Raw genomic sequence first — 14,386 nt, forward strand, 5'->3', positions numbered from 1 at the left:
TTACCCTTAGAAACAAAGCATGGGCTTTATGGCGTTCTTCTAAAGACCCTCAAGATCACATTAAATACAGGCAATCCAGGAACGAAACCAAAAAATCAATTTTACAAGACAAAAAACAATACTACTGTAATTTACAGACAGTAAATCAAAATAACCTTCAGATGTTTTGGGCAGGTTTAAATAATCTACTACATCCTGGACAAACTTCAACCCCAATCCCTGCTGCTACTATTGATAAAACCCCTGAAGATGTTTCTGACAGTTTTAATCAATTATTTACTGAGACAATTCAAGCCCTAGCTAGCCAACTACCTCCTAGCTCCCTTGGTCCTGAAAGTAGCACCCCTAGAAACCTACTTGCGTTCAGCTTCCAACCAGTCGCCACTTCACTTATCCGTACCTTGATCATAAAATTAAAACCCACTACACTTTCTGCTGATCAACTCCCTGCCGAGTACCTACAAAAAGCAGCTGATGCTATTGCTTACCCCGTCTCAATACTAATCAATCGAACCATAGTAGAAGCTAAAATTCCCACCATCTGGAAAATATCCTATGTAATCCCACTTCACAAAGGAGGCAGCTCTACTGAATTCTCCAATTATAGGCCAATAGCTATACTCTCTCCACTTGCAAAGATTATGGAAAAATGTATTCATAGACAACTCATGCACCACCTAATCCAAAATCGCCTTATGGCAGACACTCAGCATGGCTTCCGTCCTCATCACAGCACTACTTCAGCCCTCCTAGCCTTTACTAACACCATAAACCATAATCACAACAATAATTATATATCCTCAGCCCTCTTTTTGGATCTTTCCAAGGCATTCGATATGATTGATCACCAACTTTTAATCCACACCCTGCAAACATTCTGTCTGGATACTGGAGCCCTCCAATGGTTTCAATCCTACCTGAATGGTCGACAGCAGGCTGTCCTCTGGCATAACAAACTCTCTAACCTTCTACCTAACACCCTCGGAGTACCACAAGGCTCTATACTAGGGCCCTTGCTGTTCTCCATCTTCATTAACGACCTTTATACTGTCATCCCAAAAGTCAGCTGTATCCAATATGCTGATGACTCTACTCTGATTTGCTCAGCCACATCTTCAGTACAGTTATGGTCAGCTACCCAGACCACCTTTAATACAATAGAAAATTGGCTTTCTGAACATCGTCTGATCCTAAATCCCAAAAAAACTAAAATGCTGTTATTTTCACCAACACATAGGTCTACTGCTTTCACCTTTACCATAAAATCAAATGATGGCACAATAATCTCCCCTGACCCATCTACAAAACTATTAGGTGTCATCATAGACAATAATCTCAAATTTGACCTACATGTTAACCAAACTATCAAAACCATCAATAAAAAACTAGGGTCACTTTACAGAATAAAAGCCTTCCTAACCCCTCCAGCTAAAATTGCCATAGCTCGCTCTCACCTTCTTTCAACCCTTCTGTATGCATCCCCTCTACTCTTAAATTTAAACAAGACTATCCTTAGCAAACTCTCAGTTTGCTGCAACCACATTGCCAGGTTTGCCACCGGGCTGCCATTTAGGACACATCATTGCATCAATCTAAATCAGCTTGGGTGGCTTGAACTACCTAGCCTAATCCAGTATAACCAACTGATTATGGCCTATAAAATCCTCTATAATCCAGACAACACTCCTGCACTTAAAAATATTATCACCCCCTATAACAATCCTAGACCACTTCGATCCTCTAACAAACTACTAATTCAGACTAGCAAAATTAATAACACAGCCGGTGATTCTCTCTTTGCAAATTCTGTAAGTAGATCCTGGAACTCTCTTCCAGCTGATATTACCTTACTTTCCACCTTAGGTCAATTTAAAACTAGACTTAAACAACATTTGTCACTTAACTGGCTATGTCAATGTATCAAGCCAGGCTAACTCGAATGTGTAAACATTTGTTAACCAGTTTACTGTGTAATTTAATTTAATTCTGACTTGTGCTCAGGACTAACTGTAACCTGTGGAACTTGTTTAACTTGCTTACTTACGTAATAATCTCTGTAAATAGTCTGTTTGTAATATGTAATGCTGGTATTATGTAATGCTGTATCTGCTTACCCTTGGAGCTTTTCTCCCCGGGCCTCCGCTGAAAATGGACATGCATCCAGTCGGACTATCCCAGTCAACAAATGTAAAATAAAAAAATAAAATAAAAATGAAGTGGACTTCTAATAAATGATGCTGGCATGGTTGTGGGGAACAGGGTAATCATTTCATATGTGATGGGCCTATCCAATGATAGCCCTTCATGGGTTAAAACAATTCATTACATTCATTTTCCAGATAATACTGTCTCTAGTCATTTTTCATTTGCTGAGCTAATACTGCTATATTCCTCAATGTACTGCTAAGAAAGCATTCATTACTGCTTTTGCTAGCACGGTTACTAAATGAATTATTCTTGAAAAATGGAAGCAGCTAATACCTGTCCGACTCCTTCCAGTTGACATACGGTGACCAATGTTTATACAGTTTACAATCACTGAATAAGGTTGTGGTCGATAAGGAAGTAGCATGGAAACTATTTTTTTTCCTGGAAATGTTGGGGGGGGGGCTCTGGATATAAGTAAGATTAAGAAGGAACAGTAATTGAAAAGGATGTTCTGATTTTATGGAAAAATGTAATAAAAAGGTAAATAAAAAAGCAGGCCCAACACACTGAAGCCATAAGTCTATGAAATCTGCAGGGAGATGACTGAATGTTCAAATATTTTTTTAAGTCAGTTTGTCATTTCAAGTTAATACTTAACCCCTCTTAAAAATCCATAACCTTGCTTGATACCTGTGTACTGAAAACTGTGTACTTTTCTATTACTCTACTCATAATAAAACATAGTGCACTCATTGTAAAGAAAATGGAAACCAGCACATGGCCTTATCACTTTAATCATACAGCACTACTTGCTAAGAATCATTTCAATAAAACAAGAATCATTACTATGTCTTCAGATAAACATTTTTTACAACTATAGCTACAATCTAAAATAGATGTTAAGCAAGACAAGCAAATAAAAAAGAAGGAAAAAATAAATTACCTGGGCCCCAAAGAGTAATGCAATGCTGTGCGTGTGTAGGACACTGCCCATTATAGCAGTGACCTCTTCCTTTCTTACAAGGAGAGCCATTTTGTTGGAAAGCATCCACAGGGCACACTGCCTTAGCACCTGTGCAGTACTCTGGCAAATCACAGTCATCTTTACTCTGCCGGCACAATATTCCTGCAGGTTTGAGCTGTAGAAAGAAACACCCAAATCAGAATTCTGGTACCCAAGTAAATCCAGCCAGTGCTGAGCTTTTACTTTTTTAATGAATTTAAGTTGAACCAGTTTTGCATTTTTTAGTGTTTCTCTTAAATTACACATTCTAGCTGCATAACCTACACTGGCACCAACGTGTCAGCTAGTTAAGACTAAAAGCAGACTGCACAATCATACATTAGAACTAAAGTACAGATTCTATATTTTCCTGGGGATGTCTAAAAACAAAACCAAGTTGCAAACAGTATTATATTATATGCTAAATAACTATCTTGCCCAAGAACTAATTCCTGAATGAAACTGTCACACAATTTCCTCTGAGGTAGTGAGTATACTACATATGAGGACAGACTAAATGAACATATCCTTTCTTCAGCTGAAAGGGAGAAATGGAGGATACAACATGAGTACAAAAATGGTAAATATGATGGGATTACCTTGGTAATAACTGACAGTTAAAATAGGAGGGTAAACTATCAGATAATCGGACTGCAGTTTAATCTTCATATGTGATTTTTTTTCCACAAAGTAGCTAGCAAGTGGAAACAATTGCTAAAATAAGTGGTAGAAGCTCAGACAGCTAAGGCTGTTAAAAGAGTTTGATTTCCTGAAAAAATGAGATAGAAGAAGTTGTCAAATACTTTAGGCTACCTGTAACATTCATTCTGGTTATTTTATGCGATGTAATTCATCAAGACATTTAGAAACAAATATTAATTATGTAAGGAACAGAGTAAAAAAAAATGTTTAGAGCCATTTTCTAGTGTAAAGAAATTGTCTGTTAAATGAAAAAAAAAACAAGGAACACACACTACACCTGTGGGATAGAAAAGGAAATAGGACTCTAACTGCACACGTAAGATATTATAAGCAACAAAAAAAGAAACCAAGAAAAGTAGTAACAAAACACAATGCAACTTTGCTGTTTATATAGAACAGAAGAGAAAATAAAGGTGAAACCAATGGGCTACGAACTAATAAACTTTAATGAAGTGGTTTTCATTTGAAGCTGTCTCCAAACTTATTGTGTAAACTCAGATGTTAGTAAAATGTATTGCATAATATTTAAAACTTAGTTAAAACATCAGCTGACACATAGCTGCCAATCAAATTAAAAGCAATGCTGATCAGTACACACCCTCCACACTAATTTAATAGACAAAAAAAATCAAATAACATTTATACATCTCTTGTATAACACTGAAATACCATAAAATTAAGGATAAATAAGGTGGTATGAACCTAAAACTAAAACTCATGAAAAACTTGGTATTCACTATGATAGATACTCCTAAAATAGTGTTACTTCAACTAGTGGATGTACTACAAATCCAATATGAACATATATCCAAAGGTGACTACTAAATAATTGAAACCTGGTGACCAAATCATAGCATCGTTACCTACTAGTATTGATCATAGACACATATAAATCTGATTACCTCACCAGACTCTACCATTGCTAAAGCCATTATAGATATTAAATGTTTCAAGAGAAAATTAAATCTATCATTGCTATTAGGGAATAATTCCATGGTATGTGATAACCCATTTAGGATTTCCAGTATATTTAATCCCCAGGCAGCCACGGTGGTGCAGCAGTATAGCATTGCTGCCTCACAGCAAGAAGTTCTCCAGTTCTATCCTGGGATGGGATGCCTTCTGTGCAGAGTCTGCATGTCCTCCCTGTGGTCGCGTGGGTTTCCTCCAGGTGCTCCGGTTTCCTCCCACATCCCAAAGACATGCTGTAGGTGGACTGGACACTCTAAATTGGCCCTAGGCATAAGTGCGTGCATGTGTGTGCCTTCTGTGAAACGTTGGGCGCCAGGCTGGTAACTCGGCACTGTAAAACTCCACTGCCAGTCATGAGTGGAAAGGTGACCTGCTGTGGTGGCCCCCTAACTGGGATAAGCCAAAAGAAGAAGAAGTACATTTAATCCTCCTGTGCATCCAGCTCTTAGCAACTTTGAAAGGCTCTGAGAATTAGACTTACGTTATACACTTGATAAATTTCATACACCAAGGCACTCATTAAGTAATAGGGTATTGAATCCACAGAATATTACTAAATCAGAATGGCAGGCCATAAATTTATTAAGAACATCCAACACTAAGGTTTGCAAACCAGATAAAAGAGGGGGATTTACCATTATGGATCAAGTTGATTATGTCAATCATATGAAGAACATTCTTCAGGGTGAATCCTATATGCAGGTGTCCTTGAATGACATTAATACAGCATAAAGGCTTATTAAGGGATACATTAATGACCTCTTTATCAAAGCAAAGATAGATGTAGATATGTATAATTTTATGTGTATGCCAAGCCCTAAAATACCAGTGTTATTTGGTATCCCGAAGGTCCATAAAGATCTACTGAATCCACCTAAGAGATCTTTAGTTGATGGCCGTAAGTCAGTAACTTACCCGTGTGCCAAAATTGTTGATTCACTTTTGAAAAAAATATCTTAATCATGAGAAGAAGCAAGTGTGTAAGGACGCATGGTCATTCTTAGAGAAAATCAACAAGTTAGAATTTTATAGTGACTATGGATTCCTGACAATTGATGCGAAGGATTTATATACGTCTATCCCTCATGAAGAAGGCATAGAATGGGTTAGCTCCATCTTAAGGACTAAGGGACCTTCCCCAACTGAAGTTTATTTAGTTGAAGAACTGTTGGGCGTAATACTTTCAAATAATTATTTTTATTTGATAATGATTATTATTTACAAAAAATTGGCATGGCCATGGGCTCCCCTTGTGGAGCAAGCCTGGCAAACGTAGTTATGGCCTACTGGGAGACCAAATATAACTTCAAGAAGTGAGATATCTATGACACCATCACATTTTATACACATTATCTTGACGATATATTCATTATTTTTAAGGGCAACACGGTACAGGGTACACAGCTAATTAAATACCTTAATGGGACTACTAACGTTTTGAAGTTTACATCTACGTTTCACACAGAGGAGATAGCCTATCTGGATATTCACCTTAAAAAGGACAGAGTAAGGAATAAGTTGCTAGTGAAAATCCATAGGAAGAATACTTACTCTAATTCCTTTTTACACTTCACCAGCTGTCACCCATATCACCAAAAGAAGTCGGTAGTTAAGGGGCAGCTGGTGAGGATAGCCAGAATTGTTACTCTGGATGAAGACTTTCTGTCTGAATGTGAAACATTGAGAAATTTCTTTCTAAGATGTACTTACCCAAATGAATTAGTTACTTCCCTGATAGTGGAAGTTAGTACCAAAAGACTCAATGGGGTACACTCACCCATTTTGAATACTAACCACTGAATTACAAGTAAGTTCTATATCTACTGCAAGTGAATCTAATATTACACTACAAGGGACCATAACCAACACTAATCATCACATGGGCCTAATCACCACTTTTTACATGGATAGTTCGGTGCTGTCATACATCATTCACAAGAACTGGGAATTATTCAGGAATGATGCATCCATCATAGACACAGTAGGAACAATCCCAAAGATCATATATAGCAGAAGCTGTAACCTGAAAAGTCTACTGGAGTCCAGGCACATCAACACATTAAAACATTCAGGTATGTTCAAATGTGAGGTGTGCAGGTATTGTAAATTTATGGATGTTGGTAGGTCCTTTGCAATTAATGGCAAAGTACATAGGGCCATGAACAAACATAACTCCAGCTCTAAATCTGTAGTGTACTTGGCTTCCTGCCAAAAATGTCCAACATACTACAGAGGGAAAACAGAATGTATGTTATGTGACTCTGTGTATGAACATCTCTATGCTATTGAGAAATGTAGAACACAGAATGCACTAGCCAGGCATATCCAGATGACTAGTGACCATACCTTTAAGTTCAGAATTATAGATCAGGTGCACCAAGATAGGAGGGGAGGGCCAAGTTCACTAATACTTGAAGAAATTGAGTTATGTTGGCAAATTATGTTAAATTCTTATAACTATCCATGTATCAATGATACATGTTCAATTACTTGCCTTCTCAAACCGAAGAGTTTGGCAAGGTAATCAGATTTATATGTGTCTATGATCAATACTAGTAGGCAGTGATGCTATGATTTCGTCACCAGGTTTCAATTATTTAGTAGTCACCTTTGGATAGATGTACAGATTGGATTTGTAGTACACCCACTAGTTGAAGTAACACTATTTTAGGAGGATTTTGGGCTGTAAGTGTGTTTGAAATTATAGTGCACAGTACGTTTTTCACGAGTTTTAGTTTTAGGTTCATACCACCTTATTTATCCTTGTTTATCCTTAATTTTATAAGATTTCAGTGTAATACAAGAGATGTTGAAACACAGGTGCCCAGTAGGAAGGTAGCTGGAATAAAGAAGCTGAACCACGACAAAGTAAAATCTTCGTTTTTAATACAAAATGGTGAGCACTTTCGCAATGGTAACCATTGCTTCATGAGACATCTGATGAAGCAATGGTTACCATTGCGAAAGTGCTCACCATTTTGTATTAAAAAAGAAGATTTTACTTTGTCGTGGTTCAGCTTCTTTATTCCAGCTACCTTCCTACTGGGCACCTGTGTTTCAACATTTTCAACTTCTGGGCTGGTTTGGATTTATTTGTTTGCTGCTTGTAATACAACAGATGTATAAATGTTATTTGATTTTTTTTTTTTGTATCTATTAAATTAGCGTGGAGGGCATGTACCGATCAGCATTGTTTTTAATTTGATTGGTAGCTTTGTGTCAGCTGATGTTTTAACTAAGTTTTAAACATTATGTAATGCATTTTAGTAACGTGTGATGAAGTTTGGACACAGCTTCAAACGAAAAGTGCTTCATTAAAGTTTATTAGTTCGTAGTCCACTGGTTTCACCTTTATCTTCTCTTCAGTAGTTTATTTAGATATTGTTTTAGTAGTTTATATAGAACAGGCAATATGGTGTATTAGATTCAGTAACTGTTGTGCCACTTGGATGTTTTACAAACTAGCTGGTCCTGAAGATCTGTTAAACTAATCTTATTACAAGTAACTGTCTGACACATCATTTTAAATATTCTTAAAGGGAGAAACAATGGGCCAAATGAGATATCAAGTAAGGCAGAGTGACTATTATGCCAGTGGAAGTTACATTTACTTGGGTCTCCCTTAATATCCCAATCAACAACAACAATAAATAAATAAATAAAAGATTTAACACTGGATTTCATATTTGTGTATTCTATGGCAGAACCATAGTGGCTGTGTGCTTCTGGACGGAGAGGTCCTCCCATTGTTCAGTAGTGCGACATCACTACAACATGCAGGAAGCAGCAAGTCGCCTTACAAACGCAGAAGAGAAAGCTGTACAGCAGAGCTGACTGCTAAGTGTCAGTGACATCTCTGTATTTGGAGAAGCCAGTTTCTTTGCTATGCAGGCATGACTCTTGCTAAAATCTGAGCCAGAAGCTATAACCATGCCCACATCTTCATATCTAGCAATAGCTGTCACTGCCAGCAGACACATAATCGTTGCTATAACAGTAATCTGGTACAGCTGGGAAAAGCAACACTTAGTATATAGTGTTATGAGTCAGTCAGGCAAAATGTATATCCTGCCCAAAACCACAAACCCATAAGCAAGCCACTTCGAGGTTAAAACACACGACCAGTTGCATATGTAAAAATAAAAGTATGCACTACCTTCAGCATTATAAAATCAAGAAAAAAATATGCAGTTTTCAGTAGAAAAGCTTGCCAAACTTTAAAATTAGAGGTAACTATGAAATGCAAACATGGGCCTTATACACATTCAAAAATCAGTAAAAGGCAAGATTACATAAATGGATGTACTCTAGGTCATGTATTAGCAAATCCAGCCAGTCAGTAGCTGCATGTATCAATGTTATACTAAAAAAGCGAATATAAAAACTAAATCATGTATTCCACCAGTTTTATATTCTATAGAGAGTGCTACCTAAATTCAAGCTATTATCAAGATCTTCGGATGAAGCTGCTGAACATTTTATCTGGGCTGTGAGTAGGATACATTTATACCCAACAGGGCGATAGCATCCCCTCTGTAAATGTCTGCACCTTCTCACTGCACTACGTGTTGCTCACTAGTCTGGGACCAAGCACAGACACATATCTAAACATGCTGCCTGCTTAAATTTTCACCAGCTCATACTTCCCATGTAGAATATTCTGTCTAAATTCAATCTGCTCATTGCATCTGAGTACTGAATGCTTATGATTTTGTCTGCGAGACAAACCAATCACAGCAGTAATTCCAGGAACTCCTGACACTATAACTGACTACACACCCGCATATCATGTGATTCACTCACTGGCTACCATCTATTGTAGAGGTATAGGCTTCTTTATAATGTTACATAGTCACAACATTTATACTTGAACATGTGTGTCAGTGACAGTATACACCAGTCTAGGTTTGGAGGCAACGTCAGATAATAATTTTAATAACAGTAACTTATATTTACAATTAAGATGCCAGACATGAACCATTACCTTTTGCAGAAGGGAATATAACCTGACTCACATCAAGGCTGACAGCCTGCTATCATACTGGCTATGTTTAAAGGATGGATAGTTAATGCTGACTCGGATATCTTGTTCATGTTGGACACATGGTTTAATAATTAAAGAGGGCCTTTGCCATGTACATTAAATTAATTCTGTAACATTAGATGGGTTATAAAGTAGAGGTGAGGAGCTGTTATAGTGATTTACTTAATGTAACTGCAAATATGCATTTCATCATAATGTTCACTTCACTCATAAAGTTAACACAGCAACAGGTTTTTCATTGGCATGAATTTGCTGAATAATAAAAACTAAAACTCTAATGACTAGCATTATTAACTCATTGTAATGCTCAGTGATTATCAGAAAATGCAGCATTTTAAAAGGATGAAGACAAACATATCAGCCAATGTCTGGGACATTCTACAAAAGTGAAGATGGATGAGAAGCAAAGCTATACCCTCTGCTCAAGGACGAACACACACACACACACACACACACACACACACACACACACACACACACACACACACACACACACACACACACACACACACACCAGAAGGTTCAACCACAATAATTTAAAGCAAACTAATACTTTTCAGATTTAAGCGAATATCCTGCTAGCCTCATCAGACTGTAAACATACCAAATTCTGTTTGTAGAATACTTAACTGATGTGCTTTAGCCAACTGCTGTTATCCAGGTACCAGACAAAGTAAGTTCTGTATTAAATGCCATAAAGAGAATTTCTGTTTTTGAACTAAAAATGTATTGACATATACTGACCTACCCCATCACAAAACACAAAGTGCACATAATAATAGTCATCGGGTGTGTTTTTGATAAGTATCCTTATACTGACATAGCTTGTCCATTTATTTTCTCAGCATTCTACGTATTTATAGTACCTAGGCTATTGGGATGTCACTGCACCTGTTATGGAAGAAAAATTAAATAACCATTTGAAATGTCAGGACCCGCTACAGCAAGTCCCAAAAATATGGAGACTGAATGCCATTTCTTGCAATATTCCCTTTTCTCTGAAGTATGGTGATCTCAGAGTTCGTATACATAAATTCAGGGTGTATGGGGGGCTTGCCTGTATGTGAGGAGTGCAGGGCAGGGGGCTTGGTGCCCCTGCAAAAATAAGTTTTAAGGAGAAGAGCAATTTTTTAGATTCTGGTTAGGGCGGCCAGAATATGCTCCAATTTTGAAAACTTTATCGTAGAAGTAGGTAACATAATGGGACTGTTTGTGGAAAGGGGTTATCTCCTACCTCTTATTAGTCAAATTTTTGAAGAAGTTACGGCAGGATAGAGAACAAAATATAACCCACTTTTAGGTGATAATTGCCTTCTGATTCCCTTACAAAGATTTTTGGGTAAAAGACAGGACTACAAAAGAAGTAGGGTTAATCCTTTTGGTTCAGGTACACGAGAAATCAAAGACATAATTATTAAAAATTGGGTCATCTTTAAGGACAACACAGACATAATGGAAGTTATAGGTCAAGAACCTCATGTCCCTACATTTTGGAATTACAATCAGTATTTCCACAAGGCATACCTTTTATTATTATGCTAAAGAAGGGGAATTGTATGACCAGAAGTATAACATACATTGCGATTTGTGATAAATGTGGATTTTTTTATGTGGGGGAAAAGTGAGAGACCATTGAGAAAGAAAATTTATGAACATGTGTATGCTATTTCTAAAGGGAATCTTAATAATTCTCTTTATAACCACACCTTTGAATGTCAGGGGTTTACAAAATTTAGATTTGGCATCCTGGATGTGGTTCCTTACAATCCAAGGGGAGGATGGTGGGAGTTGGATTTAGAAATTAAAGAGTTACAGTGGCAAATAAAATTAAATGCTGCATTCCCTTCAGGCATTAATTAGAATCTCTCTATATGCCAATCTTAAAAAAGAAAGCTATGAAATTATAAAGGGATGTCATTTATATAGAAGGAACTTAGGTTTTTATTTATTTTTATGTTATTTGATATTTGGACTTACCTTAATTTTATAAAGTTCTATGAAAGTTTTGTGATAAGGACTGATAAGGTTTTTTGTATTTAGTTTTTCTGAGATTTACAACATTAGTTCCAGAGGACATTTATGGGGAGGCATTTATTTTTGGATTCATACATGATGTTTTCAAATATTACATTTATATGTAAGTTGCACTTGTTTGTTTATTCATGTTAGTGTCACTTTAAGAAGCATTGTGGTTAACTGGTTTATTTGATTAACTCTTCCTTATAAATTATTTTAATGGATATGTTTTAATGTTCTGAAGAAGTCCCACTGACATTTTTTTTCAGGACGAAAGTGTTTAACTTTACAATAAACCTTTGAGGTTTTTAAGAAAGTTTGTGGATAATTTTCCATGAGTTTAAAATTGAGTTACCGTGCCTTTACAGCTTTTATGGTACTGAACTGCTGGCTGGCCCACGGTGGCTTTTATTTATAGAGTTGATGAACAGAATATTTTTGACAAGCAAAAAAAAAATCTGTGTTAATGAGAAGACCTTACAAGTAATAATCATTTTTACAAAGTATTCTGCTAGTGCTGTGCAATCCTTTTTCATTCTGGGGTAGAAATCATACAATTTAATTTTGGTCTCGTAAAATATTATGCTTTATTATTATCACTACAACAACAGGTTCTGTACTATAATTATAGGCTTTTAATGCTTTAGCAATAGGCATATCTATACTTTTATAAACGTTAAATATCCCTTTTTTTCTCAGTTATTTAAGAAAGTATTCTGTAACCACTTTTATGCATTGATGAATGAACCCTATGTTCACAAAATGCATTGCTGCAGTTCATTGCAAATGGCCCAGGTTTTAGCCGAAAAGAGTCATTAAACAGTCCACCTTTGCCATTATCAAACAGAAAAAATAGTTAGAGAGCTTACTTAGAAAGTTAAATAGAATAAGAGAAGGTGTACCAATGTGCATATTCCCATTTTAACCACTCTACTATATAATGAAAATAGTAACTTTATGAGAGGACAGGCTCTCTCTCTCTCATATATATATATATATATATATATATATATATATATATATATATACATATATATATATACATACACGTGTCAAGCACCTTTTCTTTCACAAAGTATAAGAAACATAGCCATAATTTTTATATCCAGCCTGTCTGTAAATATCTAAACATCATCTGGTGCTTCTAAGTGATTCAAATGGAGAGATCCACCCCACTTACCACACCCATAGTTCATTTTCTAACAGTCCATGTCAGGGCAGGATTCCCCAGTGAGGGAATTAAATGAACCACTAACTGAATGATCCTGGAGGAGGGGACAGGTGGGCTACAGTGAACCTGGTAATTAGCAGCCATTGCCTGCCTTCTGGAACTTCTAATTACATGCTGATATAATTACATGCTGATGGATGATCAACAGCTCCTAAATAATTACTCCCCCAGGTGCAAAAATTTTAAAGATTACAAATATTGAAACAGTTTGTTTCACCAGCTCAGTCTCAGTTTGATTTTTCTCAGGGTTGAGTAAAATACATACAGCGAAGTACAACAACATACCTAAAAGCAACTGCAGCCTCTCTGGTCCAATTTTGATTTATTGGTAGGCATTATTTGACTACTATAATAAAAGAGTGCTTTAACCATGACATGATCCTGTCATTACATGAAATGGTGTCCAGCTCTATAAATAATATATGCTTTCTTGGTTATCTTCCATAATCTGTCACCCCATCTTATTAATATATTAAAAATGTATGCTAAGGTTTCAGACTGTTGTTCATTAACATTTGGCGATTCAATTTTGAAATGAAAACTGCAGTGCCACTTCTAAATGTAAGATACTCAGGGATGCACAGGAAGCATTTCCGTAAGCTGTCCCTGTTTTGTAGAAAGCCACTGATTTTGTCTCATATTTTTGTCCTGTCCCTCATAGAATATTTTATTTTGTATATAACTAAAGAATACAGTGATTCACACATACACATCCATGCACATGCGCGCGCGCACACACACACATATATATATGTATATATATATATGTGTATATATATATAGATATATATATATATATATATATATATATATATATATATATATATATATATATATATATATATACACATATATAAAGTGCACTGCCTAGATACTTATTTTCACTGTACGCTACCAGCTTTTTCAAAAAGGCTATGCTAGTGCTTGTTTGCAGGCTTGTCTGCTATTGGGATGATTTGACTGTAACAAGCTCCAGAAAGTCTCTGTCTCATTGGCTATACATTCAAGCCAATGAAAGAGTAGAAACTGGAGCTCTCCTAGGTCAAAACAAAGCAGCATAGCAGAGATGAGAGTGAACCAGGGGTACAGGGTGGAACAAATTTTCTTTTCTTTTTTTTTGATGCTGATGTTTATGGGGCTTTCCAGCTAGTACATGGACTAGATAACTGCCTAAGTCAACTTGTATTGGATCTGGTGCTGGCCCTAGCTAAAGGTCACCTTCTATATCCCAAGAGGACCATGGAAGATGGAAGATTATTGAACTACCCGA

At 36.4% G+C, this 14,386-nt stretch overlaps 1 protein-coding gene across 2 annotated transcripts in view; it reads right to left on the bottom strand.

Annotated features, from left to right (window-relative positions):
• Positions 1-14,386, bottom strand: part of LOC122789351 (disintegrin and metalloproteinase domain-containing protein 8-like) — a 688,349-nt gene that overhangs the window by 182,009 nt on the left and 491,954 nt on the right. For both annotated transcript variants that reach the window (XM_044056732.1, XM_044056731.1), the window contains exon 14: positions 3,092-3,287. In XM_044056732.1, the coding sequence (XP_043912667.1) occupies positions 3,092-3,287 (196 nt within the window). The remainder of the gene's footprint in view (positions 1-3,091; positions 3,288-14,386) is intronic.

This window comes from Protopterus annectens, chromosome 14.part0, assembly GCF_019279795.1.
Source record: "Protopterus annectens isolate FY-2018-M chromosome 14.part0, PAN1.0, whole genome shotgun sequence".
NCBI lineage: Eukaryota > Metazoa > Chordata > Ceratodontiformes > Protopteridae > Protopterus > Protopterus annectens.